General features: G+C 37.0%; 1 protein-coding gene across 1 annotated transcript in view; it reads left to right on the forward strand.

Annotated features, from left to right (window-relative positions):
• The window catches only part of NELL1 (neural EGFL like 1), a 709,438-nt gene extending 683,969 nt beyond the window's left edge, over window positions 1-25,469 (forward strand). The window contains exons 19-22 of the mRNA XM_015586345.2: window positions 5,601-5,794; window positions 21,635-21,811; window positions 23,468-23,692; window positions 24,991-25,469. Coding sequence (XP_015441831.1) covers window positions 5,601-5,794; window positions 21,635-21,811; window positions 23,468-23,692; window positions 24,991-25,041 — 647 coding nt within the window. The 3' untranslated portion in view covers window positions 25,042-25,469. The remainder of the gene's footprint in view (window positions 1-5,600; window positions 5,795-21,634; window positions 21,812-23,467; window positions 23,693-24,990) is intronic.
• Window positions 25,470-27,008: the final 1,539 nt, after the last annotated feature.

Consider the following 27,008-nt stretch of genomic DNA (forward strand, 5'->3'; position numbering starts at 1 on the left):
AGCCCAAACAAGGTGTTTTCTTTTTCCTTTGCTTAAGAGAGAGTCCTCTAAGTTAAAGGAAAAGGGGAAGACTCACTGGAGAGTAACAAAGCGACACACTGAGCAATAAGAGGAAAACCATAGGAAAGTTTCTTCCTGACTCAAGAGACATTGGAGGCAATAACAAAGCCAGGAGTTAACACTGGAAGGACATTGGAACTTCTTTCTAAGAGATGCATAATAGCATCTCAGATAGGTAAAACCATAGCTCACTGACTTCTTTCAGTCTTTACCTTTTCAGGCTGAGCTCTTCATGTTTCATTAAGGCAAGATGAGTTTGAGCCCCTCACTATGCTGGTAGATCCCTTCTGATGTGTCTTAAGCTTCTCAACCCACTCTAAATAGTCTGTACTCTAAAGAGAACATAATATATCCAAGTGTGGTATGACTGCCACACAATAAAGCATGGCTATCATCTCTCTTGTTCTGGACCTGAAACGTACCATGCAGCTTGAAATTTCATTAGCCTTGCATTTTGCAAGCCTCAACAGATCTAATATTTCTCTACTTGTTTCTTTCACTTACTTTGTTGATGCGCAGCCTGTATATTTCTTCTGTAATTTTCTTTCTGCCACTGTAAAAGAAACAATACTGCTTTGGCTATGGAGAGGCATCTGTGCTCTACCTTGTTTATCATTAATAAACCCCCAAGCTCTGTTCTCATTTCCAAGCTACTAATGTCTGATAATGATTTCCACGTCAGAATACACACAGCTGGATATTCAAACCCCAGGTTAAATTTTGTTTTCTGACATATCACCTGTTTTGAGTTTGAAGGTAAAACTAGATGTGTTGTGAAAGTTATTCAAGAAAGAGGAATATACGGCAATAAGAAGTTCTCTCTTTTGACCTAACCGCTACCAAACTACTAAGAAAAAAATGTTCCCGTTGATCTCTGAAATCAATGTGTAGGAGCTCCAGCTCCTGAGGCAGGTACCATTACAGTTGTTATGCTATTAAAACTTCCGCAGAGCCATTTTTCTTGAAGGGCTGGAAAATTGTCTGGGGCTAGGTTGGGATTAGTTTGCTTGCTGCTGACATAAACATCTCTGAATTGTATTTTCTTACATGCTCAAGTAACCTAAGAACCTCAAATTAAAGAACAAAGCAGATTGACTAGGCACAACCAGACATTTTTTAAAGCAAAATTAAGTACAATAATAACAGCTTTCAGAAATTGTAAAAATGTCAATTCAAGAAAATTAGGTTTAATGTAAGCTTAGCAGTGGAATTTTATTGAAAATATTCTCATCTGAGCATGGAGCATTTAAATAATGAATTTACAAGGAGAAACACAAGGAAATCTCAGAAAGCCGTTACTTACAATGAGAAAAAACAAGTACACTTTAATGATTATAGATTTGAGTTTGGAATATTTTGCCTGATTTTCATTTCATTGCCTCTCTGTCATTGGAGGTCTATCTGATGACTTGGGTAAGTATCATGGGTGAATGTCTTTGTGTTTGCTCAGCAGAGAACAACAGTTACAATATGTAAATAGGGTGCTTCTTCCTTTTGGTTGCCTTGGGATATGTATAATAGATTAAGTTGGTTTGTGCAGAGCAAACAGGTCTGTATTACCAAGAATATGAATAATGTCGGTTTCCATAATTGCTAACATCTGGCTTTCCATAAATCTGTTAAATTGCATGGAAGCAGAATTAGATTTCTGTGTCATAAGTAAAGCAATTACATGGAACTCTGTAGGCAATATGGCCCTATATTCAACTGTGAAATTCTTTCATTCTGGAACAACAAATGCAACCCTAGGTTTTGTACCTTGTTTTTATTGGGCATGCTCAGGTTTCTTAATTTATGAGAGAAAAAAACAAAAACACTGCCAATATGTTTGCAACTCTGTAATGTAAAATAAGCAATTGTTATAAAAGCATATTATAGTTGAGCATTAATTGCCAATTTAGAGATTATATTTTAGAGGATACCATGGATTAAATATCTCTTTGTAGCCACTGTTTCTGGGTCTGTTTAAATACTCTTCCAGGCAATTTCTTGAGTGATTTGTTAATAGGTCTTCCTCTGCCCTTATCCTCAAACATTTCACAAGAAACTGGGATGGGGAGAAAAGAGGTAAAGATGCCTTGCTATTTCAGTGTGGTTCCTATTTTGCTGTTTTTATCACACTTTGAACCAGACCCAAGGGCTTTGCAGATGAAAGTGCAATAAAATGTATTTCCTGAAGAGAAGGGTTGTGATTATGCCTTAGGCTCAGTGAACAACCCAGAGAACAAATTTTGGTAAAAGTGGGCTCTATAATAGTATCAGTCTGTAAATTTCCCGAATTTAAATGTTAAATAAATACATTGAACATCCACAGTATATTATGTTATACTTAGCACTGAGAAGAAAAAAATGAAAATATTTAGTTTCTGCCCTCTTTGGAGATGGCTAGCCTAAACATGTAACTTCTGAGAAGTTAATACAAGGACAGCATTGCATATAAGATATAGAGAAAACAAAAAGTCAATATTAACTGTCTTGCAATATGAGGGGTGGTGACGTTTGATCCTGATTTTGAAGAATAAATGGTAACGAAGATGGCATAATAATTGATAGCTTACCTTATCAATTAACTTATACTCCACTCCATTCCATATAAACTAAGAAAAAGTAGAGCTAGAGAAGGGGAGAGTAACAGGAAAAGGTATGTTCTAAGACACAGGTAAAGGAAATAACATGGTCTGTGTATCACCCATTGCTTTGGAACGGAAAAGAGAAGAAACAGAAGGTAACACTTGAAGTGTGAGATTGGGGCTCATATGATATGCTAGGAGTTTGAATATTTTGTTATAAGCATCAGAGAACCACTGAGAGGTGGTAAGAAGAGGAGTGACATAGATAGATCTGCTTTTTAGAACACCACTCCCCTGTGCAAGGTATTTAGAGCAACGATTCTCATCTAGCAGAACAGATCCCAGATGTCTGGATCCTACTTTACACCAATTAAATCAGTCTCTCGTGGTGGTGAGCCTGGGCCCCAGTACTTTTTAAAGGGTTGCCAAATGTATCTATTGGACCCACAATAAAAAAAAAAAAAAAATCACTGGATTAGAGTGAGAAGTAGCTGAAGTCAGAGAGACCAGATACGAGGCTAACAGAATACTCCCAGTGATAAGTATGAAGTTATGCGCTAACACAGAATTTGAATTTTATTTTGATATGATATGATAGACACTGAATTTAACACTGAATTTTATTTTTTATGATTACGTATGTGCCGAGCCATCGGTCTGTCAATTTACTCTCTATATCTCCTAGACTCAATACAAAAATGATGAGAGAAGTATAAGATCGAATGTTTTAGTTGTTAAAGCAAAAACAGGAGAGTAATGCAAATGTAATATTTTAGTATTGTTCCAAGGTGGTATATACCTGAATAGTAAGCTGTATGCCACCTACTGTCATTACAGTGGGAGTTCAGAGGAGATGAATGGTAACTATGAATTGGCATCATATGTAAAATTAATCGACTGAAGCTATAATTGGTGGGACAAAGACAAAAGGTAAATCTTAGAATGAATTAGCTTCTAGACATATTATTGGAATTCCTTAACATCTTCTACTGTGTACTCCTGTTGTGAAGCCAAGTTTTATACCAATATAGTGCATGCATTCAGTCAGGAAAAATAGGTCATTTATTTCTCATTATTTTTGAGTCACAGCAGTTTCAGAATTTTAGCAAACTTTGACAGAGTTGTTATATCATTCTCAGAATTTCAACTAAAAATACTAAGGAGGATTCGTAGAAGAGTTTTTCCTTGAAAATGAGTTGCAATGTCTAGAGGGTAAATACATGAAAGTAGATAAAACCACAGTACATTCTAGTATGCTGGAAGATGACTTTAGACATTGAGTTGGCACAGTTACTGGAAAGAACTCTAGTGTGTCTATCAGAAGACCCAGGACACAGTCCTTGCTCTAACATGTACTAGCCGTGTAACCCCTTAGCCATATCTGTACATCAGTTTCTTCTTTCATAAAATGAGAATAACTATTTCCGTCTTGCAATTATATGGCATGACCTATGGGAAGAAAAAGCTTTTAAAAACTTTGAAACAATATATAAATATAAGGTTAGCAGTAAAATTGGTTTTATGCTTTTGAGCACTTTATTGCTTTGAGCACTTTAGGGGAAAATGCCACTGACAATTATTTTTTCTTTAGTCCATAATCCTTAACCAAATGCCTGCAACCTTATACATATTTAACATGAAATTTAGGATGTAGAATAAGTTAATTGACACTGTTCCTATTCTAACTTACTATCAGAGTTAAGCCTTCCAATCAGTAGCCTATGAATTGTTATCTACGTGTACTCCTGTGTTCCTCCTTATTATCTATATGAGGACAATCTCTTACGTTATGGTGAATATTTATAGCACCTAGTACGCAGAACCTTGTGCAGAGCAGACTTCTAGTAAAAATTTATTGGAATCAATGTTGTCATCTGAAAGATATTTGAAGGGCATGACAGTAAATTAATCAGTGGAGTAGAATACTCTGATAGACAAATGACTAAAGTATTCAAATAGCATAAAGATTGTCATAAATAAGAAAAATCAAGTAGATTTTTAATTAAATTTATTGGAGGTGACATTGGTCAATAAAATTATATAGGTTTCAAGTATACAATTCAATAATACATAATCTATATATTACATTGTGTGAGTGCTCTCAGAATTAGTACCAATTTAAGGAAGACATTTCTAAGTTACTCATTGATGGAACTGGCTGCCTTGTGAGGTAATAGAGCACCTGCTAGGGCCAGACAGCTATGTGTTTGAGATGTTGTTAAGCTAACTTGACCTTTGAATGTCAGAGAGGACTAACTGGATTTATGTTTTCCTTCCATACCTGGTTATCAATGAAAAACAGCTACATATATGTGTGTCTTTCATTAACACCTACACCTTAAACTACTGGAGCTCTGGGACATTTTCTTATGTGGGCAAAAATGCTGCTGGCCATTAGGATGGTGAGGCTTGATTAGGAAAGCACCTACAAAGAATTACTCCCTCTTCTTTCATTGTTGGCCCCAGGACTTGGGAGCAGTCTATTTGGCTCAGGGTTGCCCTAATTGCCCACTTGTTCCTACTCAGTGGCTAATCTATTCACACCTTTTCTAAAAGACTCAGAGATCTCCATAGGTGTATCCACACTGTTAATGCATTAAAGTGTTTATAGTCTCTGGAGGGTATAGTTTTTTTAAAATATCCTAAACCTAGTTTACAACTGCTATTAGATACTTCAGTAATTGGCGTCCAACACTTGTGAGTTTGAGTCTCAGACTGCCACTTGCTAGCTCTTTGACAGTGGGCACGATATTTAACTTTTGTAAGCCTCAGCTTCCTTATTTGCAAAATAGAGTTAACAAATCCTCTAACACTGAGCTGCCTTGTAGAGTCCATGAAGTAATGCATGTGAACTCATTGACACAGTACCTGCCACAAGATAGATGCTCAATAATGTTAATTAATGCTATTGTAAATGATTATTATTTTCTAATAATTAGATTCTAAAGCTCTGTGTTTTCTTTACTGCAGACATTGACGAATGTGCCTTAAGAACACATACCTGTTGGAATGATTCTGCCTGTATCAACTTAGCAGGGGGCTTCGACTGCCTCTGTCCCTCTGGGCCCTCCTGCTCTGGTGACTGCCCCCATGAAGGAGGACTGAAGCGCAATGGGCAGGTGTGGACCCTGAAAGAAGATAGGTGTTCTGTCTGTTCCTGCAAGGTAAGACCAATGTTGTTCAGCAGAAATTTTAACTGTTCTTTCTCCTCCTCCCATTATTCTTTCCCTCCCTACCTCTTTCCCGCAATTTGTTAACTCATGTGTGTCCTGTAGTTCCTGAGAAGTCTTCTCTTATCCTAATCAATGCTATAGCTAATGATGATGCTGAGTGGCAAGCAAACCTGCTCTTAGTGAAAAGTGAGGTATAGGGTTAAGAAGAGACTGCAGAGCATAGGGGTTGCACAGCAGAGAAGCCAATCAGAGATTTGTCTCCAGTAGTCAGAGACAGGTGGACTGCATTCTGAACAAATGGTAATGATAGTACAAGGCCTTCTGGTAAATGATGTCTTCTTTGTTATTCTCTGTGCCGGGCTATTAAAGTTGTTTGGAAATGAGTCTAATGCTTATGAAAACAAGCATCGACTAGTTTTGCTTTATGCTTTGCAGAATGGACCTATCAAAGTATTTGATTTCTTTGTGCTTTATTTCATCTTTTATTGATCTTTCCTATTTATTTTCCTTTGATATTGCTTTGCCGTAGCTCTTACATAGTATTGTCTTTTTGGATGGGACTGTTTAATCTTGGACTTTAAAGGCATGGGAACCATGAGAAATTCCTTGCTTAGTTCCCTCTTAGAGAGCTGGTCTCCTGAGAATGTCATGGTACCCCTTAGAAAGTTGAAGTGAACCTTGAAAAGTCTTCCAGTTCATTTACCTGCCTTCAAGTCTGCTACTCCTCCAACAGACCTGAGGGTACCTATTTAGGAAAGCTTTATTATCAATTCTTTAGATCATTGCCCCATAACACCCTTTTTTCCCCTTATACATAAACCTACTTTGACATATCCAGACTTAAGTCTATTGCCCATTTATGGAGCACTTCCCATGTTCCAAGCACCCTGTAATTTAAAAACAGCATCACATTTAATATTTCATCACATTTGAAAAATGAAGAATTTGAGTTTCTAAGTAGTGTGCCCTAAATGCCACAAGATAGAAATGTATAAGCTAGGACTTGAATTCCACTTGTTTGCCCCAAGTTTTATAGTTTTCTCATCTTGCCACATGTCCTATAACACTCTAGATGATATCTGTTGATATAGTTGATATATGTAAAACCATTTAAGCCATCAGTCAATCCGACTTGACTGAGCTCAAACTCTCAACTCAGTACTACGTTAATTATTCCCTCAAGAATTTTTAAGTTGTTCAATAAAATATTTAACCACATGACACTGACTCAGAGGGAAAAATGTTGTAAAAGAATCTTATTGTGGGTTAGAATTGTTGAGGCCTTATCGAAGAAGTTGGCAATTAGACTTCTATTCAGAAGCAAAACATGGATGAATTCCTTTACTAGTTATTTTTTAGAAAATACTGTTTTTCCAAACAAATACTGACCCCCAACCTTGTTTAGGCTTTCTAGATTTCCATACCTGGAATACACAAAGAACTTTAGTTGAATCTTGACTAAGGTGAAACCAAAATTTCTTTTTCAAGTTTTGTCTGATATAAGTATTGCTACCCCAGCTTTTTTTTTTTTTTTCCACTTATGTTTGCATGAAATATCTTTTTCCATCCCTTTACTTTCAATCTGTATGTGTCTTTTGATTTGAAATGGCCCTTTTATAAGCAATATATGTACTGGTATTGTTTTTTTTTTTAATTCATTCAACCACCCTCTATCTTTTTATTTGAGCATTTAATTCATTGACGTTTTAAGTAATTTTTGATAGGTATGCAATTATTGCCATTTTAGTGATTGTTTTCGTACATCTTCTTGGTCTCTTACATGTTGACAACTTTCTATTGTGTTGTTTTTAGAATCCTTTTTCTTTATTTTTCATATGTCTCTTATAGATTTCTGGATTATGGTTACCATGTGCTTCATATACACCAACCTATGTTAAAGCAGTTTATTTTCATATACACCAACCTATGTTTATAGCAGTTTATTTTAAGTTGATGGTCACTTAAATTTGAACACATTCTAAAATCACTACAAAGTTTACTCACTCCTTCCCCATTTATGATTTTGTCATTATTTTTTACTTTTGTATATCCCTTAAATTATTGTTGTAATTACACATGATCTCCCTACCTTTGCCTTAATCTTTGTACTAGCTTTATAGTTGGTTGATCCATTACTTTTACTGTTTGCCTTTGCAGTGAGAATTTTTTTCTCTCCTACATTTTCTTATTCATATTTTCGACCTTTTCTTCTTAAAGAAGGCCCTTTAACGTTTTTTTGCAATACTGATTTAGTAGTGATGAACTCTTTTACTTTTTTTTTGTCTGGGACACTTTCTTTTTCTTTTGGTTCAAATGATAGCCTTACCTGTTATCTTGGTTGTAGGTCTTTGTTTTTTATCACTTTGAATATTTCTTGACAATCTCTTGCCTGCAAAAGTTTCTACTGAGAAATCAGCTGTTAGTCTTATGAGAGCACCCTTGTATATAACTAACTGCTTTTCTCTAGTTACTTTTAAGATTCTCTCTTTGTCTTTAATTTTTGGCATTTTAATTATGATGTGTTGCTGTGGGCCTCTTTGTGTTTCTCTTGTTTAGAACTCTCTGTGCTTCCTAGACTTATATGTCTATTATTTTTCCAGGTTAGGGACGTTTCTCGTCATTATTTCTTCAAATAGTGTTTCAGTCATTTGCTCTATCTTTTTTTGATAGCCCTATGATGCGAGTATTGGTCCACTTGATGTTGTCCCAGAGGTTCCTTAAACTTTCATCATTTCTTGTTGATTCTTTTTCTTTTTGTTGTCCCAATTGGGTGTTTTTCGCTACCTTGACATCCAGATTATTGAAGCTGTGCTGCCTTATCTAATCAGATCGTTATTCCTGCTAATGTATTCCACATTCAGTTATTATATTATTGATTTTTGACTGGTTCCTTTTTATAGTATCTCTTTGTTGAAGTTATCGCTGATTTTATCTACTCATTCTCCAAATTCATTGAGCATTCTTATAACCAGTGTTTTGAATTCTGTATCTGGTAGGTTGCTTGCCTCCATTTTGTTTAATTCTTGTTCTGGAATTTTGTCCTGTTCTTTCATTTGGCACATATTTCTTTGTCTCCTCAGATTTTGGCTGGCTCCCTGTGTGTTTGTTTATATGTATTAGATCTTCTATGTCTCCCAGTCTTGTTAGAGTGGCCTTTTATAATATGTGTCCTATGAGACCTAGCGACATAGTCTCCCTGGTCACCTGAGCCAGGTGCTCCAGGGTCATGCCTGTGTAGGATATGTGTGCCCTCCTGTTATAGTTGAGACTTGGCTGCTGTTGGCACATCATTCAGTTGAGTTGAGCCTCAGGCTGTCTGTGAGTTTGGGCTGTTTTTACAGAAGACAAACTATTGTGTGAGGCTGACCTCACAAAGCAGGATTTGCATTAGTGTGGCTTGGGTACCAGCCGAGTCCACTCTTTGGGTGTGACATTGTGGAGTTCATTGGGCGGTGCTCTGGTGGTCTGAAGCCGGCCACCAGGTGTGTTGGTTCCGGAGCCTCTTGGGAGGGATTCTTTTGCAGACCAAGTTCAGGCACCATTTGTGCCTTGCTTGTGACCACCTCATGGGAGCTACAAATTGAACTGCAGTCACTTGCTGCTAGTGCTGGGCTTAGAGGCACTTGGGAGTAGCTATACTGTGAACTAACACTGGTGCCAGGTTTGGGACCCTGGTGGACACCACAATATGAGCTTAGTTTAGCTGCCATTTGTGCTGGGCTTGTGACCACTTAGTTGGCCTTATATTCCAAGCCAGCATAGGCCACAGCCTATGCCAGGCTTGAGACCTCCCGGTGAGAGTTACAATGCAAGTTGTGACTAATTGCCTCATGTCAGGCTTGAGGCTGCATAGCAAGAGGTATAGGGCATGCCAAAACCAGCCACTGCTTATTTAGGGTTTGTGAACATTTGAGAAATTTTAGGAAAGTCTACGGCATGAGCTGAGGCAGAGTGCTTCAGTGAAAAAGCCATTGGAAGTGGCTCCAACTGAGCATGTAAGTAGGGTAGGGCAGGTTTTCAGGAAATCAGCGGGGCAGGGTGAAAGGCGCCAGATTAAAGGAGAGCACAGATTTGTTGCCTGCCTGTACTGGGCTGGCTGTATGGGAGGAGCACTCAACAAAGAAATAATGGCTCCTGCCAGCACTGCCATCCTTGGAGAGAGCTGCCCTGACCCCTGCCCCTCCAAATCTAGCCCTGCAGCTAGTCAAATTAATTTCTCCCTGTGTGTCCTGGAGCTTTTTGAACTACTGCTCCAGTGCTGGAGCCTAGAGTGAGTGAGTTTGTGAGTGAGTAAGTCTATGTGCATGTCCCTTAAGAAGACACCTAGGTCTCCAGCGGCCCTTGTCTCACTCAGATGCAATCTCTAACAGTTTCACAGTCAGATGGTACAGTGACTCCTCTTCTTGGCACTGGTGATCTGGGCTGGGGAGCCCTGTGTGGTGCTGGGATCTCTTGCTCCTCAGGGGAGACCTCTGCTGCTAAGCTAGTCCTCCTAATTTTTAATTGCTATAATGAGGGTGTGGGACCTGCCCATTCTGTGTCTCTGCCCCTCCTACCAGTCTCCTCTTGGCTTCTGCTTTATATTTTCAATTTTAAGACTTTTGTTCAGCTTGTCTTCAGGTGGATCCTAATGATTCTATAAACTAGTCGTAATTTTGATGTGATTGTGAGAGGAGGCAAGCACAAAGTTTTCCTACTCTGCCATCTTGACTAGAGGTCCATAAGAGTTCTGTTCTTTCTTAATAAGAAAAAAATCTCAAGTACTTAACCATCCAAATGGATTATTACAATGGCATAGAAGTAAGGCTAAGAAGTAAATGGATTATTACAATGGCATAGAAGGGAGGCTAAGAAGTAAAACTCAAGGTTGGAATATAAAGTACTGGCTTTTTGATCATATCCTCACTGTTTCAAATTCAAATAAAACCAAATCACACAAGCCAACAAAGGGCCAAGGCTTACTGTTAAAAGAAGCAGGGTCAAAGTTTTCTTAAAAGTCCACTTTCCTCTGTGAGATCAGTGCACCAGGTTAGCTACTAGTGTTTCATGCCAATTGAAAAAGAGGTCTTGAAACATGTCCATAGCTGAGTGGAGTTCAGCGATAAAACTAGGCTTGCATAAGTGGGTTTGGGCTTTTGTTTAGATGTCATGTGTTTCCTTGTCAGTGACAATGATTCTGTGCACCTTTGGACCACTTAGATGATTGAGCACAGAATGAGTGCTGAACTGTTTAGAGTCCAGGTTCCTCCAGCATTATCCAGACCACAGAAACCCAAGTGAAAATAGTTCTTTCTCTGGGCTGGATCTCTAAATCTTAGTTAAAGCCCAGCTTCTTTTCATAGATACCCAACTGTGGCTCTTCCATTTATAAATTTGTCCAGGGCCTTAGGAAGACATCTTTATTTTCTACATGTGCTACATGGGAAAATACATCAGGTTTATTAGTGTCTAGGAAATGCAGCTTTTTAATATGAGTGGCTGTGTTTCATATTGAAGATCGTGGCGATGAATAGTGAAATGAATATGCACACAATTAACCACCTGTTGTGCCATGGTAGAGTCATGAAAAATTTGTTGTGAGAACTTAGAAAAAGGAAATATGCTGTTCTAGGAAGATGCAGAGAAAAATAGGGAATGACTTCACAGAGTAGGTGACCTTTGAGTAAGACCTTAAAGCAGGGTCCCCAACCCCTAGACCATGGACCGGTACTGTGGCCTATTAGGAACTGGGCCACACAGCAGGTGAGCCACAGGTGAGCGAGCAAAGCTTTATCTGTATTTTCAGCCACTCCCTAGCACTAGTGTCACTGCCTCGGCTTTATCTCAGATCATCAGGCATTAGATTCTTATAGGAGCATGGGTCCCTGGTGCCAAAAAGGTTGGGGGCTACTGATCTAGGAGTTCTGTCAAGGAACAGAGTCTCCATTCATTCCCCCGACTTCATCTTCCTGTCGTGCTGTTCCAAACCCTGCCTTTTCATTGCAGGAGCTTGAGGTTTATACCATGTTAATCCCCCAATTGACTGGGTGCTTTGATTCTTAATTAGTGGTTGTCAAAACTTCCCTTGCACTAGAATCACCTAGAGGGCTTATTAAACTTTGATCACTCTTAGACTCTGCAGCTCAGTAGGTCTGGGTTAGGGCACAACAATTTGCATTTGTAACTAGTTCCTAAGAGATTCTAATGGTCCTGGTCAGAGGACTACACTTTGAGAACCACTGCCCCAAGAATTCTTCTGATCTCAGTTTGTCCAAAATCATTTTTTCCCTCCCTCTGGCCTCCTCATGATACAAAATCATTGTTATAAAAGTCCAGATTGGAGTATAGTTCCTGTTTTCTTTCTTTCTTTTTTTTTTTAATTAATTTACTACATGGGAAAGTCATTTCCTCTCTCTAGACCTGCTTTCCACATTTTTAAAATAAGGCAGTTGGATTAAATGACTGCTAAATTTTTTTAACCCGAGGTGCTAATTAGAGAGGGCTGCTGGACTAGATTGTGGGGGATAACCTGAAGGAAAAATTAATATTTTGTAAAAAGACTGAATATCACAGCCCAATGTGTTTGTGTGTGAGAAGGTAGAACAGATGAGTCTAGAGTGCCATTTCTAATTTTATACTTTATATCAAGGATCAAAAAACTTTTTCTGTAAATGGCCAGATTGGCTTTCCATACTATAAGGTCACTGTCTCTAAGACTCAACTCTGACACTGTAGTATGAATGCAGCTATAGGAATGTGTAAATGAATGAGGGAAGATATGTTCATAAAAACAGGTGACTGTGGAATTTGGACTCTGCGCGTCAAGTTTACCAAACCCTGGTTTATATTATTATTCAATTTAAAGAAATAATTTTACCTAAGTCTACCTTCTTGATTTAAAAGTTTTGAAACAAAAGCAGAAAGAAAAATAGTGATATTATGCAATCTGGAGTAAATGTATCAATGTGTTGATTATTCAGTAATAAAATGTTTAATTTATATTAGAAAACCTATAATTTTCCAAGACATAATAAGAATTTTTTGTTATTTGCTAGGAAAGTGTATTTTCCTGCTTTTTAAAATTCAGAAGCAATTTAAATATTCCAATACTTATTGTTTATAACTGAACTTTCATTATAAAACTGCATAAAGCATTTATCTCTAGTGGTTAAAGGGTGGGAAAATACATCTTTGGCATTTAAGTGGGGATTGTTTTGACCACTCCAGCTGGTATAGAGGTCAGGCTCTGGGAAAGACCCCAGAGATCTATGGCAAGAAGGATTACTCACCATCACTTTGCTCCATTCTCTTGCCAAATTTGGATTCTAGTGCAGCTGTGCTCTGTGCACTGAGGTTTTATAATGGCATTCTCATTGAATTAATGGAGCCACCTGTGACATTTTCATTATTAAAAATGATTTTCTTGACAGTTACCCTGTAATTCAAAGCCAAAGTGAACATAGCCATTGTTCTGAACATGTTAGAGACTAAGAGGGGCCTATTTGGCATTTTCACATAATTGATGAGATGTAAATTGCTTTAGTTTGCACTAACCCTGGAAGTTATTAACAATTCTTATTCATCCTTTTAATCAACACTTGGGGAGAAACCTGACATTCTGATTGGATCTCACTACTTATTGTACAGTAGCCTCTTTTAAAATCTATTCCTGTGTTTGACATTGTTCACTGCCATAGCCATGTGGGCTTCTGAGGCCTGGTCCTTTGATACTTGGGGACGGTAATACTGTGCTCTCTGTAGTGCAGCTGACCAAATGATGTCATGTTGTAGCTATTATAACTTTTTTTAGCTTCTATTGGTTAAAGTCAACCCCTAGGGAGTCATTTTAAGCAATGGTTACACAAGCAAAATAGTGAGTTCAAATAATGGTATATGAGCTATCAGCCAAAGACCTATTGGAAGATTCCTAGGTTCTGGAAACTTCTTTGTCCAGACTAGCTGAATTCTGATTTAGTTAACCTGCTTAACTAAATATCTTGCTCTCTTTCTACAAACACATGCATATGTGTGTATATGTACATGAATAAGTGTATATGTATGTTTTTATGTGTATATATTTTGTTAACATAAAGTTTTTCAGGGCTGAGAGACCAAGAAAGGGGCTGACAACTCCAGCAATACATTATGAGTTTATTAAGGGAATGTACATACGAATGGCGATGAGAAAACATGGATATCCACCACACCATGAGGCAGGTGCTAAGGGGCTACTATATAGGACAGGGTAGGATGGATAGGGGTACTGGGGCATGACCCACCCCAGATAAGGGGAAAATACCTTACATACTTGCTTGGGGCAAGGCAAAGGCCTTTTTCAGGAACCAGCACAAACCAATACCTATAGGCCAAAGAGAAAGAATGGATCAGACAGTATCTGAGGAAACTTAGGGGAAATAATCTCGGTTCTGCCCCAGATCTAACTAGCAGATCCAGCAGCACTCAGGCAGCTGTCACATTGTGGAAGAGTCCTTCCTTTACATGTATATAAATCTTTCATTCTTTGGTATTTTGGAACATTATGATTTCTTGTCATTTCTTTTTTTTTTTAATTAAATGTATTGGGGTAACATTGGTTAATAACATTATATATATTTCAAGTGTATAACTGTATACTGTATTGTGTGCTCACCAGAAGTCTAGTCTCCTTTCATCATACATACTGAGGCTCATTTAACCTCTTCATCTTCCCACAACCCGCTTTCCTTCTGGGAACCACCATTCTGTTATCTGTATCTGTAAACTGATTTGTCGATTTGTTGCTTTTTGTTTTACATCCCACATATAACTGAAATTATGTGGTACTTGTTCCTTTCAGCCTGACTTATTTCAATTAACATAATTCTCTCAAGATTCACCCATATTGTCATAAATGTCAATACTTCATACTTTTTATGGCTGAATAATATTCCTATATATATACATATCACAACTTTTTGATCTAATTATCTATCGAAGGACACTTAGGTTGTTTCCATGTTTTGCTACCATGTATAATGCTGCAGTGAACATAAGTGCATGCATATCCTTACAAATAAATGTTTTTACATTTATCAGGTGGATAACCAGAAGGGAATTGCTGGATTATATGGTAGTTCTATTCTTAATTTTGGGGGGAAACTCAATGATGTTTTCCATAGCAGCGGCACCAATTTACATACCCACCAGCAGTGTAAGAGGGTTCCTTTTTTCCTACATCCTCTCCAACACTTGCTATTTCCTGTCTTATTGATAATAGTCATTCTAACAGGTGTGAGGTAGTATCTCATTGTAGTTTTAATTTGTATTTCCCTTATATCTAATGAGGTTGAACATCTTTTCATATATCGGTTAGCCATCTGTATATCTTCCTTGGAAAACTGTCCATTCAGTTCTCTGCCAGATTGTTTTTGTTATAGATTTGTATCAGTTCTTTATATATTTTGCATATTAGCCCCGTATCAAAGGTGTTGTTTACAAATATCTTCTCCCATTCAGTTGGTTGTCTTTTTGTTTTCTTGATGGTTTCTTTTGCTGTGAAGAAGCTTTTTAGATCGATGTGGTCCCGTTCATTTATTTTTTCTTTTCCCTTTCCTTTAGGGTCTAGTTCACAACCCCGCCCCCGACCAAGGTCTATAAGTTTAGTGCCTATATTTTTTTTCTATGTACTTTATTGATTCAGGTCTTATACTCAAGTCTTTATTCATTTTGAATTAATTTTTGTATATGGTGTCAGACAGCAGTCAAGTTTCATTATTTTGCATGTGGCTTTACAGGTTTTTTAATACCATTTATTGAAGGGTCTTTGCTTTCTCCATTGTATGTTTTTGGCTCCTTTGTTGAAAATTAGTTGCCCATTTATGTATGTGGGTTTATTTTTGAGCTCTCAAGTTTATTCCATTGATCTGTGTGTCTGTTTTTCTGCCAATAACATACTGTTTTGATTATTGTAGTTTTGTAGTGTAGTTTGAAGTTAGGGAGTGTGATAGCTCTGGCTTTGTTCTTTTTCTCAGGACTCCTTTGGCTCATTGCGGTCCTTTATGTTTCCATATGTATTTGATGATTATTTGTTCTATTTCTGTGAAAAATGCCACTGGGATTTTGATGGAGATTGCATTAAATCTGTATATTGCATTAAGTGATATGACCATTTTAACAATGTAAATTTTTACAATCCATGAGCACAGGATATCTTTCCATTTTTTTCTGTCTTAAATTTCTTCTAACAATTTCTTATAGTTTTCAGTATAGAGGTCCTTCACTTCCTTAGTAATTTTTGTTGTTGCACTTGGAAAGGGGACTGGTTTCTTCATTTCTCCTTGATATTTCGTTGTTAGTATATAGGAATGCAACAGATATTTGGATTTTGATTTGTATCCTGCAGATATACTGTATTGTTTATTTCTGATAGTCATATGGTGGAGTTTTTAGGGTTTTCTATATAGAGAGTCATATCTTCTGCAAAAAATGATAATTTTACTTTTTTGTTCCCAATTTAGATGCCATTTATTTATTTATTTTTTGTGTTGCCCAATAGTTCTGGCTGGGACTTCCAGAACTGTGTTGAATAACAGTAGTGAGAATAGGCATCCTTGTCTTGTTCCTGATCTCTAGGGGAAAAGTTTTCGGTTTTTCACCATTGAGTATATTAGCTGAGGGTTTGTCATATATGGCCTTTATTATGTTGAGTTACTTTCCTCCTATATCCATTTATTGTTTTAATTATAGGTGGATGCTGTATCTTGCCAAATACTTTTTTGCATCTAATGATGATTGTAGAATTTTTACTTTTATTTTGTTAATGTGCTATATCACATTGATTGATTTGTGGAAGTGGAACCATCCTTGTGTCCCTGAAATGAACCTCACTTCACATCATGCATGTTTTTATTTGATTTGCTAATATTTTGTTTAGGACTTTTCTATGTTCATCAGAGATATTGGCCTGTAATTTTCTATTTTTGTGTCATCTTTGACTGGTTTTGGTATTAGGGTAATGTTGCCCTAGTGGAATAAGAAAGGAAATATTTCTGCTCTTCATTTTTTTTTAGAAGAGTCTGAGGATAAGTATTACATTTTTGAATGTTTGGTAGTATTTGCTAGTGAAGCCATCCTGTCTAAGACTTTTGCTTTGGGGGATGGTTTTCATCACTGTTTCAATTTCCTTAGTAGTGGTCAGTTTATTCCAGTTTTCCAGTTCTTGGTTCGTTCTAGGAAGTTTATATATTTCTAAGGATTTGCCCATTTCTTCTAAGTTATAGCCTTTCGCATTATTCTTTATATTCACTTGTATTTCTGTGGTATCTGTTGTAACTTCTCTTTCACTTCTGTTTTTGAGTCCTCTCCCTAGTAAGTCTCCACATATTTGGGTTTTATCCTAGCTTTATTCTTGTAGTTAATTTCCATGTCATACCGTTGTGATCAGAAAGTATGCTTTGTATGATTTCAGTCTTCTTTTATTTAGATTAGTTTTGTACCATAACATATGGTTTATCCTTGACAATGTTTTATGTGTGCTTTAGAAGAATGTGTATTCTGTTGTTTGGTGATGGAAAGTTCTAAAATTATTAAGTCTATTTAGTCTGATTTCTCATTTAAGGCTGATACTTCCTTATTGACTTTGTTTGGTGATCTATCCATTGCTGTCGATTGGATATTCAGGTCCCCTATTATAAGTGTATTTCTGTCAGTTTCTCCCTTTTAGGACTTTTTTGCTTTATATATTTTGATGCTCTCGCATTAGGCACGTATATGTTAAGTGTTATGTTTCCTTGATGAATTGTCCTGTCTATCATTATAAAATGTTCATCTTTGTTTCTTGTTACCTTTACTCTTAAAAATCTGATTCCATTTGTGTAAGTACTACCATACCCATTTTTCTAGAGGCTGTTTTAAGTATCATCTTTCATCCCTGAACTTTGAGCCTATGTTTGTCTTTGGAGCCTAGATGAGCCTCCTGCCAGCAATATATAGGTGGATCTTATTTTTTAATTCATCCCACTACTCTGGGCCTCTTCATTGGTGAATTCAGTCCTTTAACATTTAAGATGATTATTGATATATGAGGACTTTCTAAAGCCATTTTATTTTTATTTTTTCTGATTGCTCTGTGTCTCCAGGCCCACCCCACCCCCCCCCCCCCCCCCGCCGCAGTGATTGTCTGCTCTTTTAGTTTGACAGTTTTCAGTATTTTTTCCTTTGTTTCCTCTTTGTTTTTTGTGTCTCAGGTCTGATTTTTGTATTATGGTTACCATTAGGTTTTTGTAAAATGTCCCATATACACATTAATCCTTTTTTCTTCTGATTGCCTCTCATCTTCATTCACCTATACCCATCCAGTCCTTTTCCACCTCCATTTTTATGATTTCATTGTCACCAATTATCCCTTATTTTGTGCATTCCTCAGCAAATTGCAGTAGTTATTTTTCATGCCACTTTATAACTTTTGTGTCGTAATTAAATGTTTAGTAACTCATTCTGAAGCAGATTCTTAATTTCCTGCTTCTGTCTCTCAATCATCTTACTCAAAGTTTTGTATACTTTTATCTCTCTGTTTCTGGTATAAGAGCTCCTTTCAACATTTCTTGTAATGGAGGTCTAGTTTGTAGGGTTCATTTTTTTTTTTTTTCACTTGGTGCCTTGAGAATTGTCGTTAAGTAAGTTTTGACAGTTTGAATAACATATGTCTTGGAGAAGACTTCTTTGCATAATTAGGTTTTCTATTAGCTTCCTCTAAAGTCCAGTTCTTTCTCTAGGCTTGGGAAGTTTTCATCAATAATTTCTTTGAGTAGATTCTCTGCTCCCCTTTCCCTCTCTTGTCCTTCTGGCATACCTACTGTCCTTAGGTTGCCCTTTCTATTGTAAGCACATAGTTTTTAGAATTCATTTTTTTAATACTCTTATTTTTCTCTCTTTCCTCTGGACTGCTGTATTTCCAGCGTTCTCTAATGCATTCCTTATTTATCGAGTTTTTCATCCCTTTGGTAAAACATTTTTTTGGTCATTATTTTTATTTCTGAATTCTCTGTCACTTAATTTAGTTTTCCATGACTTTGGTTTCTAGAGAACCAAAATGAAACCAAATTTCATCTTCTCAAGTTACCTTGGTTGTTCGTGATTTGATGGATTGTTTCTGTTTCTGTGCATTTGAAGTAGTGCTCTTTTTTGTTCTGTAGATAACTGGTTTGCTGAATAATTCAGCAGGTCGATTGATAGGTAGGGTATATTTTTGTTTCCTGGTACAGGGTGTTATAGCACGTTTTTGTTTTCTTCTACCTGCACTATTTGCACTTCTGCGGCCTCAGTGCAGCTGCACGGCTTCAGTTAAGGAATGTGCCATGTCCCCTCTGTGACCTGCTTGCCTCATTTATGGGGTGCCACCAATGTAGTGGGGAATGTGGTGAGTCGTGGAAAACTGGTTGCGAGTTCCCAGAGCTACTCTATTTTTTCTGCTGTGTTTTTGACTTTACGGGGCTCTGCTGGGGCCTGTGAGGGAAAGGAGGCAGGTTCCCAATCTTGCATCTCTGCCTTTTTGTTTATAGCTTCACAGCCACCTCTACCCAGTTGCGCCATGATGGAGTGGAGTGGGGAAGGAGATGCCTTTTACAAGATAGGGACTCCTCTTGCCCCTTATACTCCAGGCTATAGTGTGAGGGCTCCATGCCATGCTTGCTGGAGTCACAGTGGATGCAGAACTGTATCGGCAGCCACTGTCCACGTCACTCCTCCCATCCTACCTCCTTACTTATTTCAACGTGCCCACCTTCAGATGCCCTGGTGGATGGATCAGGTGTGTTTGTATGTTCATCAGGGTCTCCTTGGTGGAGTTACAGCTGTTCAGCTTGTAGATTTAAAGGGAGAAACAGTGGAGTCTTTTCACTCTCCCATGATGCTGTCATCACTCCCTGTTTACTTGACATTTCTTATAGTAATAGAGCCAATGCATGCAACTTGAGAGAAACCATTTTCAACCTGTTAAGTTATGTATGTAGCTAGCATGTCTCCTTTTCATTCTCCTTTGAGAATGTAAAGCATTTAAAGATTTCCACTTTTGCTGACAGTAAGCTTATCTCAGCAAGTCCTATTCAACGTTGTTATTAATGAAGTAGATGATGACCCTGAGGGCAGGTCCATCAAGTTTGCAGATGTCACTAAGCTGTGAAGGAAGACAAACTATGGTGAATGACAGAAACAACATTTAGAAATCACTGTGACAGGTAGGAGAGATGAAATGGATCTAACAGGTGAAATACAATAAGGATAAACACGTTTTTCTCTTGTTCCCCCTAAACTACAGATTGCACAAGATGGGATAGGGCTTAATGGGGTTTTAGTCTTCATTAAGCTCAATGTGACATAATCTAAGTAAATACTGAAACAGACTGCATTAAAGAAAGTACTTAAAGTGACCATGAGTTTCATTTCACTCTGTGTTGGTCAGACCATTACTGAAGAATTATATTTAGTTCCCTAACTCAGCTACCATTTTTGAGAAATGGAGATGTAAATTTCTCAAATTATCAGGTTAAGTGTGATAATGCATAGAAAAAACTTAGCACATTTATGGTACAAATGTTAAGATTATGGTAAATGATGATTATTGGAAATACTCAAAAACTATTGAAGAGGAAGGCAACTATAAGTGAAAAGATTCTAAAGTATAGGGACTAGTCAAAAAATTAGAGATGTTTAATGCAGAGATGAGAATGATTCAATGGTGACATAAATGCTGTCTTATAAGAACAAAAGATATGAAATGTGACACGAGGGCTTGGGAATTCTATGATTACCAAAGGTGTGACCAAAGATCAATGGTCAGCAGCAATAAGTAGTCCAATTTTTAACATTTAGACATGTGCAGAGGTACATACCTTGAACGACTCGCATAGCGGTAAGTTCCTCGAGACTGGAGAGCTTCAAGCACAGGCTTAATGATATTTGAATATGATTGTTCTAGGTAGGATTTAAGTACAGGTCAAAGAGGTTGTGTTATGTGTCCTTCAAGGTACCCCTAGCCCTGAAATTCCTTTGTAAAAACTCAGCAAGACATTTATAAATGGTGACCACAGTTCTCACCTTATGTTTTCAACTTCATTGTCTGAAATGAGACGTTATTGTGAACAGACATACAAATGAGATATACTGCAAATTGTTTTGTATTAATATTCCAGTACTCTGGCCTTCAATTCTTCAAGTATCATTATATAGTACCTTTATTATTTCAGGCCATTACTTCAGAAATTATACTATGCTTATAACTTGGGGCACTGCCTCAAGGTGGCACCTGATTTTAGTCCCTTGCAATAAGTAACTTAAAGGCTGTCCTATAGAAGAAAAATCGTTTGAAACCAGAAGACCTGGTCGCGTTGCTTTGAGAATTGCTATACTGTATACATCTGTATACATCGTTTAGCCTCAGTTAATTCTTCTGTAAAAGGACTCAGTCAGAATTCTTCTGAGTTGAGGCAGAGATGAGTGCATTTAAATATGTTAGGTGCTATTGTTATGAACTGGGAAAAGTATAAAGCGTTGACTTTTCACTCAAATAAGTTTTTGACCATATCATTTTTATCTGCTCAGTTGAGTTATAGTTTTACTTAGAAATGAAATTTCTAAGAAACATTTAGAAAAAAAGTTTCAAATACATACTGACTTCTTTTATAAACTTAGAAATGTCTCCATTTTTACTTGGAATGCTCTGCAGGCAAGCTCAGAGAAAGACAGTGTGTGTATCTCTTGAAAAAAAGGAGTTGACCAGGGGAGTACTTTGACTCTAAAGTGTAGGTTTGGTTTTCATATAGCAGCTACTTATTGTTTTCTTCATGATGAAACCTCCTTAACCTCATTTCTAAACAGGATGGGAAGATATTCTGCCGACGGACAGCTTGTGATTGCCAGAATCCAAGCGTTGACCTTTTCTGTTGCCCAGAGTGTGACACCCGGGTCACAAGTCAATGTTTAGATCAAAATGGACACAAGCTGTATCGAAGTGGAGACAACTGGACCCACAGCTGCCAGCAGTGCCGATGTCTGGTATGTCAGCTTCCTTTAGGGAGTGTGAGCCCTTTATCTGGAGGGGTTACAAACTCAGTTACCTGTGGGCTTTAGTTTCCCACTGTTTGTAATCCAATGCAGGGAGTTTGGGTTCTCTTGCTAAGGAGCATGTGCTCTGCTTGAAGATGTTCAGATTCTGCTATTAAAATACTGTGCAAGACAAAAAAGAACATATTTACAGGACAGATTTAACCCAAGTTATGTTAGTTTACAACTGCTATTTTTTTTAGTAAATCCAGATTAAGAAAAATCTCTGCATGATAGAAAGCTTTCAAAACCTTTGCTAGGACTTGTAGTTCTTATAGAGCCAAATCTTTCATTTCTTTGGACATAACCATTAAAGATTTCAGTGTGAAAATAAAATAATAGAACTAGCAGGGACTGAATCATAAGGCCTAGATTTCAATCCTGGTTTTCCCATGTGCTAACTCTATGTGATTATCTTGGGCAAGTTCTAGCATTTCATTGATCATTTTGCTCTCAGTATACACAAACAGATGAGTACCTATTTCTTAGGGCTTTTATGAAGATTAGAGAATATATGTGAAAGACATAATCCATTTTTTCAAACTCCCATACAAGGACACACACACAACTATAGAATTAGCTTCCATATCCATCTGGAAATTTTCATGTCTTTTTCAAGAAGCCAGTTATCAAGTGCTCAGAAGAATTGGTATTAATTTTAGATCTGAAATTTTCATAGAATTTCAAAATTGTATTCTCTTCCATTCCCAGCCCCTAAGTTTAATATTTCATGGGGAAATTGAAGCAGTTGAACACATAATTACTTAAGAATAATGTAGGTCATATTTAATAAATATTCGTTTGTATGTGCCAGTCTCTGGATGATACAATGGTGGGCTTAATATACATGGCCTACCATGAAGCTGATTGAATAATTAGACATGAGTTTGCATAGATTATAATGAATGTCATGATGAGAGGAGAGGCTACATAAACAGTTCTGCTGGAGCCCCAGTTGCCAGATTCTGAGACCTGCTGGGGCTCCATTTGAACTGTAGTGTATAGTCTACTAGCTATATAGCATATTTAAAACCATTATGAAATGGTTCTGAATTTCCCCAACCTTAACTTTAAATTTGATACCAGCAACTCAGTTTATGATGTTGAATTATTACAGTGCTTCAGGTTTCCCTTTGACCTTAAAAGAGATGAATTTCTCTTTGTACATTAGCCAGTACCTTACCATCTTTTCATTTATTCATTTGATTAGCATTCATTGATCAAACTTGTGCTAAGCATTAGGGAGAGAAAGAAATAAGCCCCAAATCTGAAAGCTCAAAACCTAATGTGGAAATGTACTAATAATTATCATAACATTATAAAAAATTAATTAAGCAGACCCAGAGATAGGACCTCATTTTTCTGGGGCTACAGTATAGATGGTCATCAAAAGCATCTCAGATGAGGTGTTACCTATAGTAGCTCTTCAAGGAGAAAACACATTGTACCCATAATGGTGCTAAAGTAGAAACATTCAGTGAGGACAGTGGTGAGAATTAACCAATGTCGCCATGATAAAAATATAATAATTACTCTGTCCTCTGGGACTTTAGCAACAGAATCGTACATAAGAACAATGATGAGACATTTTTGGCTTTCTCTCCACAGGAAGGAGAGGTAGATTGCTGGCCACTCAGTTGCCCCAATTTGAACTGTGAGTACTCAGCCATCTTGGAAGGAGAGTGTTGTCCCCGCTGTGTCAGTGACCCCTGCCTGGCTGATAACATCGCCTATGACATCAGGAGAACTTGCCTGGACAGCTATGGCATTTCAAGGCTTAGTGGCTCAGTGTGGACAATGGCTGGATCTCCCTGCACAACCTGCAAATGCAAGGTAATTGGATGTCCCTAAGAGAACCATGCTGAGAACACTCACAGGAGGCTCGCTCCTGAGGTTTCTGGATGCACAGGTTCCAGGGGCCATGGTGGAAACACAAGTAGCATTTACTTCTCACAGGAAGTTAATATGTCTGAATGGATCATAGCTGCACTGTGCATAAAGGCAAATTACAAATGAACATAGAATAAAAGCAAGAGAGAGGACTATTTTAAACTATAGAATTTTAACAATTGAATCTAGGCCAAATTATGACAGCTTTAAGCTATTTTGACCTATACATTAAAAAGAGAAAAAAGACATGTTTTCATCCTGGAAAATTTTAAAGCTTGTTCATGAAGTTCTCAATGTTAGAAAAAAGTGCTCTATGAAGTTGTTTGCTCTGTTTAATTATCGTGGTGACCTGACACTGTTGATACAGGATTTAATTGTGATTATTTTCCCTGTCCTTTTGGAGAATTTCCCTTGAGGCTTCTTCATCATATGTCTTTAAACACTGACCCCTCCAAAGTTTATGAATATAGCTGACTTGAAGCAAGGGTAAGACAGTGTCAAATCTTTTCCAAGACATCTGTTTAAGATTGCCATGATTAAGCCTGTTAAAAATACTAGTCTATTTGAAGTCTATCAAATTCTGCCTCAGCTTCAGGCATCAGTGCAAGGTTCCCACCTTGTCTTGTTATACTCTTATAAATGTGGATTTTTTCTCCCTTTTCTGGAAAGTACCATCTTAAGATGCAGCCCCAAAAGAAAAAAAGATATCAAACTTCATATAGCAAAAGTGCCATGGTCCATGTGTACCTTCAGCCCAGCAAACAAAATGATCGGATGTGAAGACCTGTGTTATGTAGTATTAATTCTGGGAGATCAAGTTTGAGATTTATTTGAGGGGGGTAGATTATAGAGGAATATTTTTTACATTAATACATGTAATTGATTTTAATGAATTTCTAGTACTTATGCATCTAAATATGTACTGTTCCCTTCACAGTCACCATAAGAGACTGCAGTTATTCCTACAGGTTCCAACCTTTCTGGAACCCATGTTGGAGTTGCCTTCAGGTTATTGTGGTACTTTTGGTTAGATTTATTAATGGCAAATTATCATTCAGGGGTAAGAAATTACACTGCCAGTAAAACCCTGGAGCGTCTCATAAATCCTTTCTCTAGCATTTTTCTATAGCATTCCTGGAGTTTGCCTCAAAATGTAGATGGTCATTTTATATATAAAAGTGCACATTGCTAATTGATTTATCTATGTCTCAATTGCCTAACGCTTGTGTCTTGATGCACAGAATGGAAGTGTCTGCTGTTCTGTGGATTTGGAGTGTCTTCATAATAATTGAAGTATTTAAAATGGACTCATCATCGCAGGAGAAAAATGGACAAAATGACCATCCAACATGATGAAGAACAGTAGTTTTTGTTTTTGTTTTTCTTTTTTACCACAGACAGTTACCAAAGTCTCCATCTGAGGAAGGTGTTTGCCTTTTGGACCTACCACTTTGCTCATTCTTGCTAACTAGTCTAGGTGACCCACAGTGCAGTGCATTTAAGTCTATGGTTGTTAAGAGAAGTTTCCCGTGTTGTAAATCACGTTTCCCTAATGAGATCATTTGCAAATACATTTAAATGATCCCATAGTAAATATTGATGTATTTTTTTTTGGTTTATTTTGTGTACTAACATAAGAGATTCAGTTCCATTTATTTATATTTTCTTAATTTTTGGATCAAATTCTACAAATAAAGTTGCCTGTTGTGATTTTGTCCCACCCACTGCATCCTTAGTATTGCGATCCCTGTGAAATGCATTGATATATGTATGTAGAGTCTAATTGCATCATACTTATACTTCAAACTGTTCAACACAGATGACCATTCAGTTTAAGCTGAAATCAATTATGATAAAGAGGAAGACTACAATTATTTTTAAAAGAACTTTCTACTCTCTACCAAAGTGAAACAAATCTTAAGCCATAATTTAGAAGCAGCAATGCTTATATTCATTCCTAGTATTCATTCCTAGCATTAAAAGAGAAAGTATCTTTTCATCAGTTTTATATAGATTTTTTTTTTGGTAACTTACAAGGGACTTTCATACCTAGATTAATATGAATTATCATTATAGCACAGGTGAGTGTACTAGTCCTACATTACAAAAGAGTAAATTAATGTGTCCTGGTCAACCATATTGTTCGATCTAGTAGCCAGTGAAAAGGGACTATAACCTAGAAAGAAATGCCATTAGATTATTATCAGATTTCACAGTAGAAAAATTATAAGACGAGAGAATAGTATTCAAAATGTTGAAAGAGAAAAACCATGAGCTAATAATATATCCAGGAAAGTTATTCTTTAGACATGAGAGAGAAATAAAGGCTTTCTCAAACTAAAGCTGAGAGAACTTGCCACCACAAGACCTCTGTTACAAAAACTGTTGAAAGGAGCTCTTATACCAGAAACAAAAATACAAAAGCATACAAAACTTTGAGTAAGATGATTAAGACAGATGCAAGAAACTGCAAATCTACTTCAGAATGGGTTACTAAACAATTATAACAAAGTTAAAAGGGGGAGAAAAGTGGCATTAAAAATAACTATCACTACTGCAATTTGCTAAGGAATGCACAAAATAAAAAGGGATAATCGGTGACAATGAAATCATAAAAAAGGAGGTGGAAAAGGACTGGATGGGTATAGGTGAATGAAGATGAGAGGCAATCAGAAGTAAAAGGATAATTATGTATGGGACATTTTACACAAACTAAATGGTAACCATAATAAAAAAAAAATTCAGAGCTGAAACACAAAACAAAACAAAGAAAACAGGGGAGGAAAAAATAAAAACTGTTAAACTAAAATAGCACACAGAATTACAAGGGGAAAAAAATGCAGATACAGCAATCAGGAAAAAAAAAAAAGAAAATGGCTATGGTAAGTCCTCATATATCAATAATCGTCCTAAATGTAAATGGATTAAATTCACCAATGAAGAGGCCCAGAGTAGTGGGATGAATTAAAAAATAAGACCCAGCTATATGTTGCCTGCAGGAGACTCAGCTTCAAATACAAACATAGATAGGCTCAAAGTGAAAGGGTGGAAGATGATCCTTCAAGCAGGTAGCCTCCAGAAAAGTGGGTGTAGCAGTACTTACATAAGTGGAAACAGATTTTAAGAGTAAAAAAAAAAGTAACAAGAAACAAAGATGGACATTTCATAATGTTATGGGACAATTCATCAAGAAGACAGAACACTTATCAATACATATACACACAACCTGGGAGCACCACAATATATAAAGCAATTATTA

Source organism: Pteropus alecto, unplaced genomic scaffold (assembly GCF_000325575.1).
Source record: "Pteropus alecto unplaced genomic scaffold, ASM32557v1 scaffold71, whole genome shotgun sequence".
In the NCBI taxonomy this organism is placed as follows: Eukaryota; Metazoa; Chordata; class Mammalia; order Chiroptera; family Pteropodidae; genus Pteropus; species Pteropus alecto.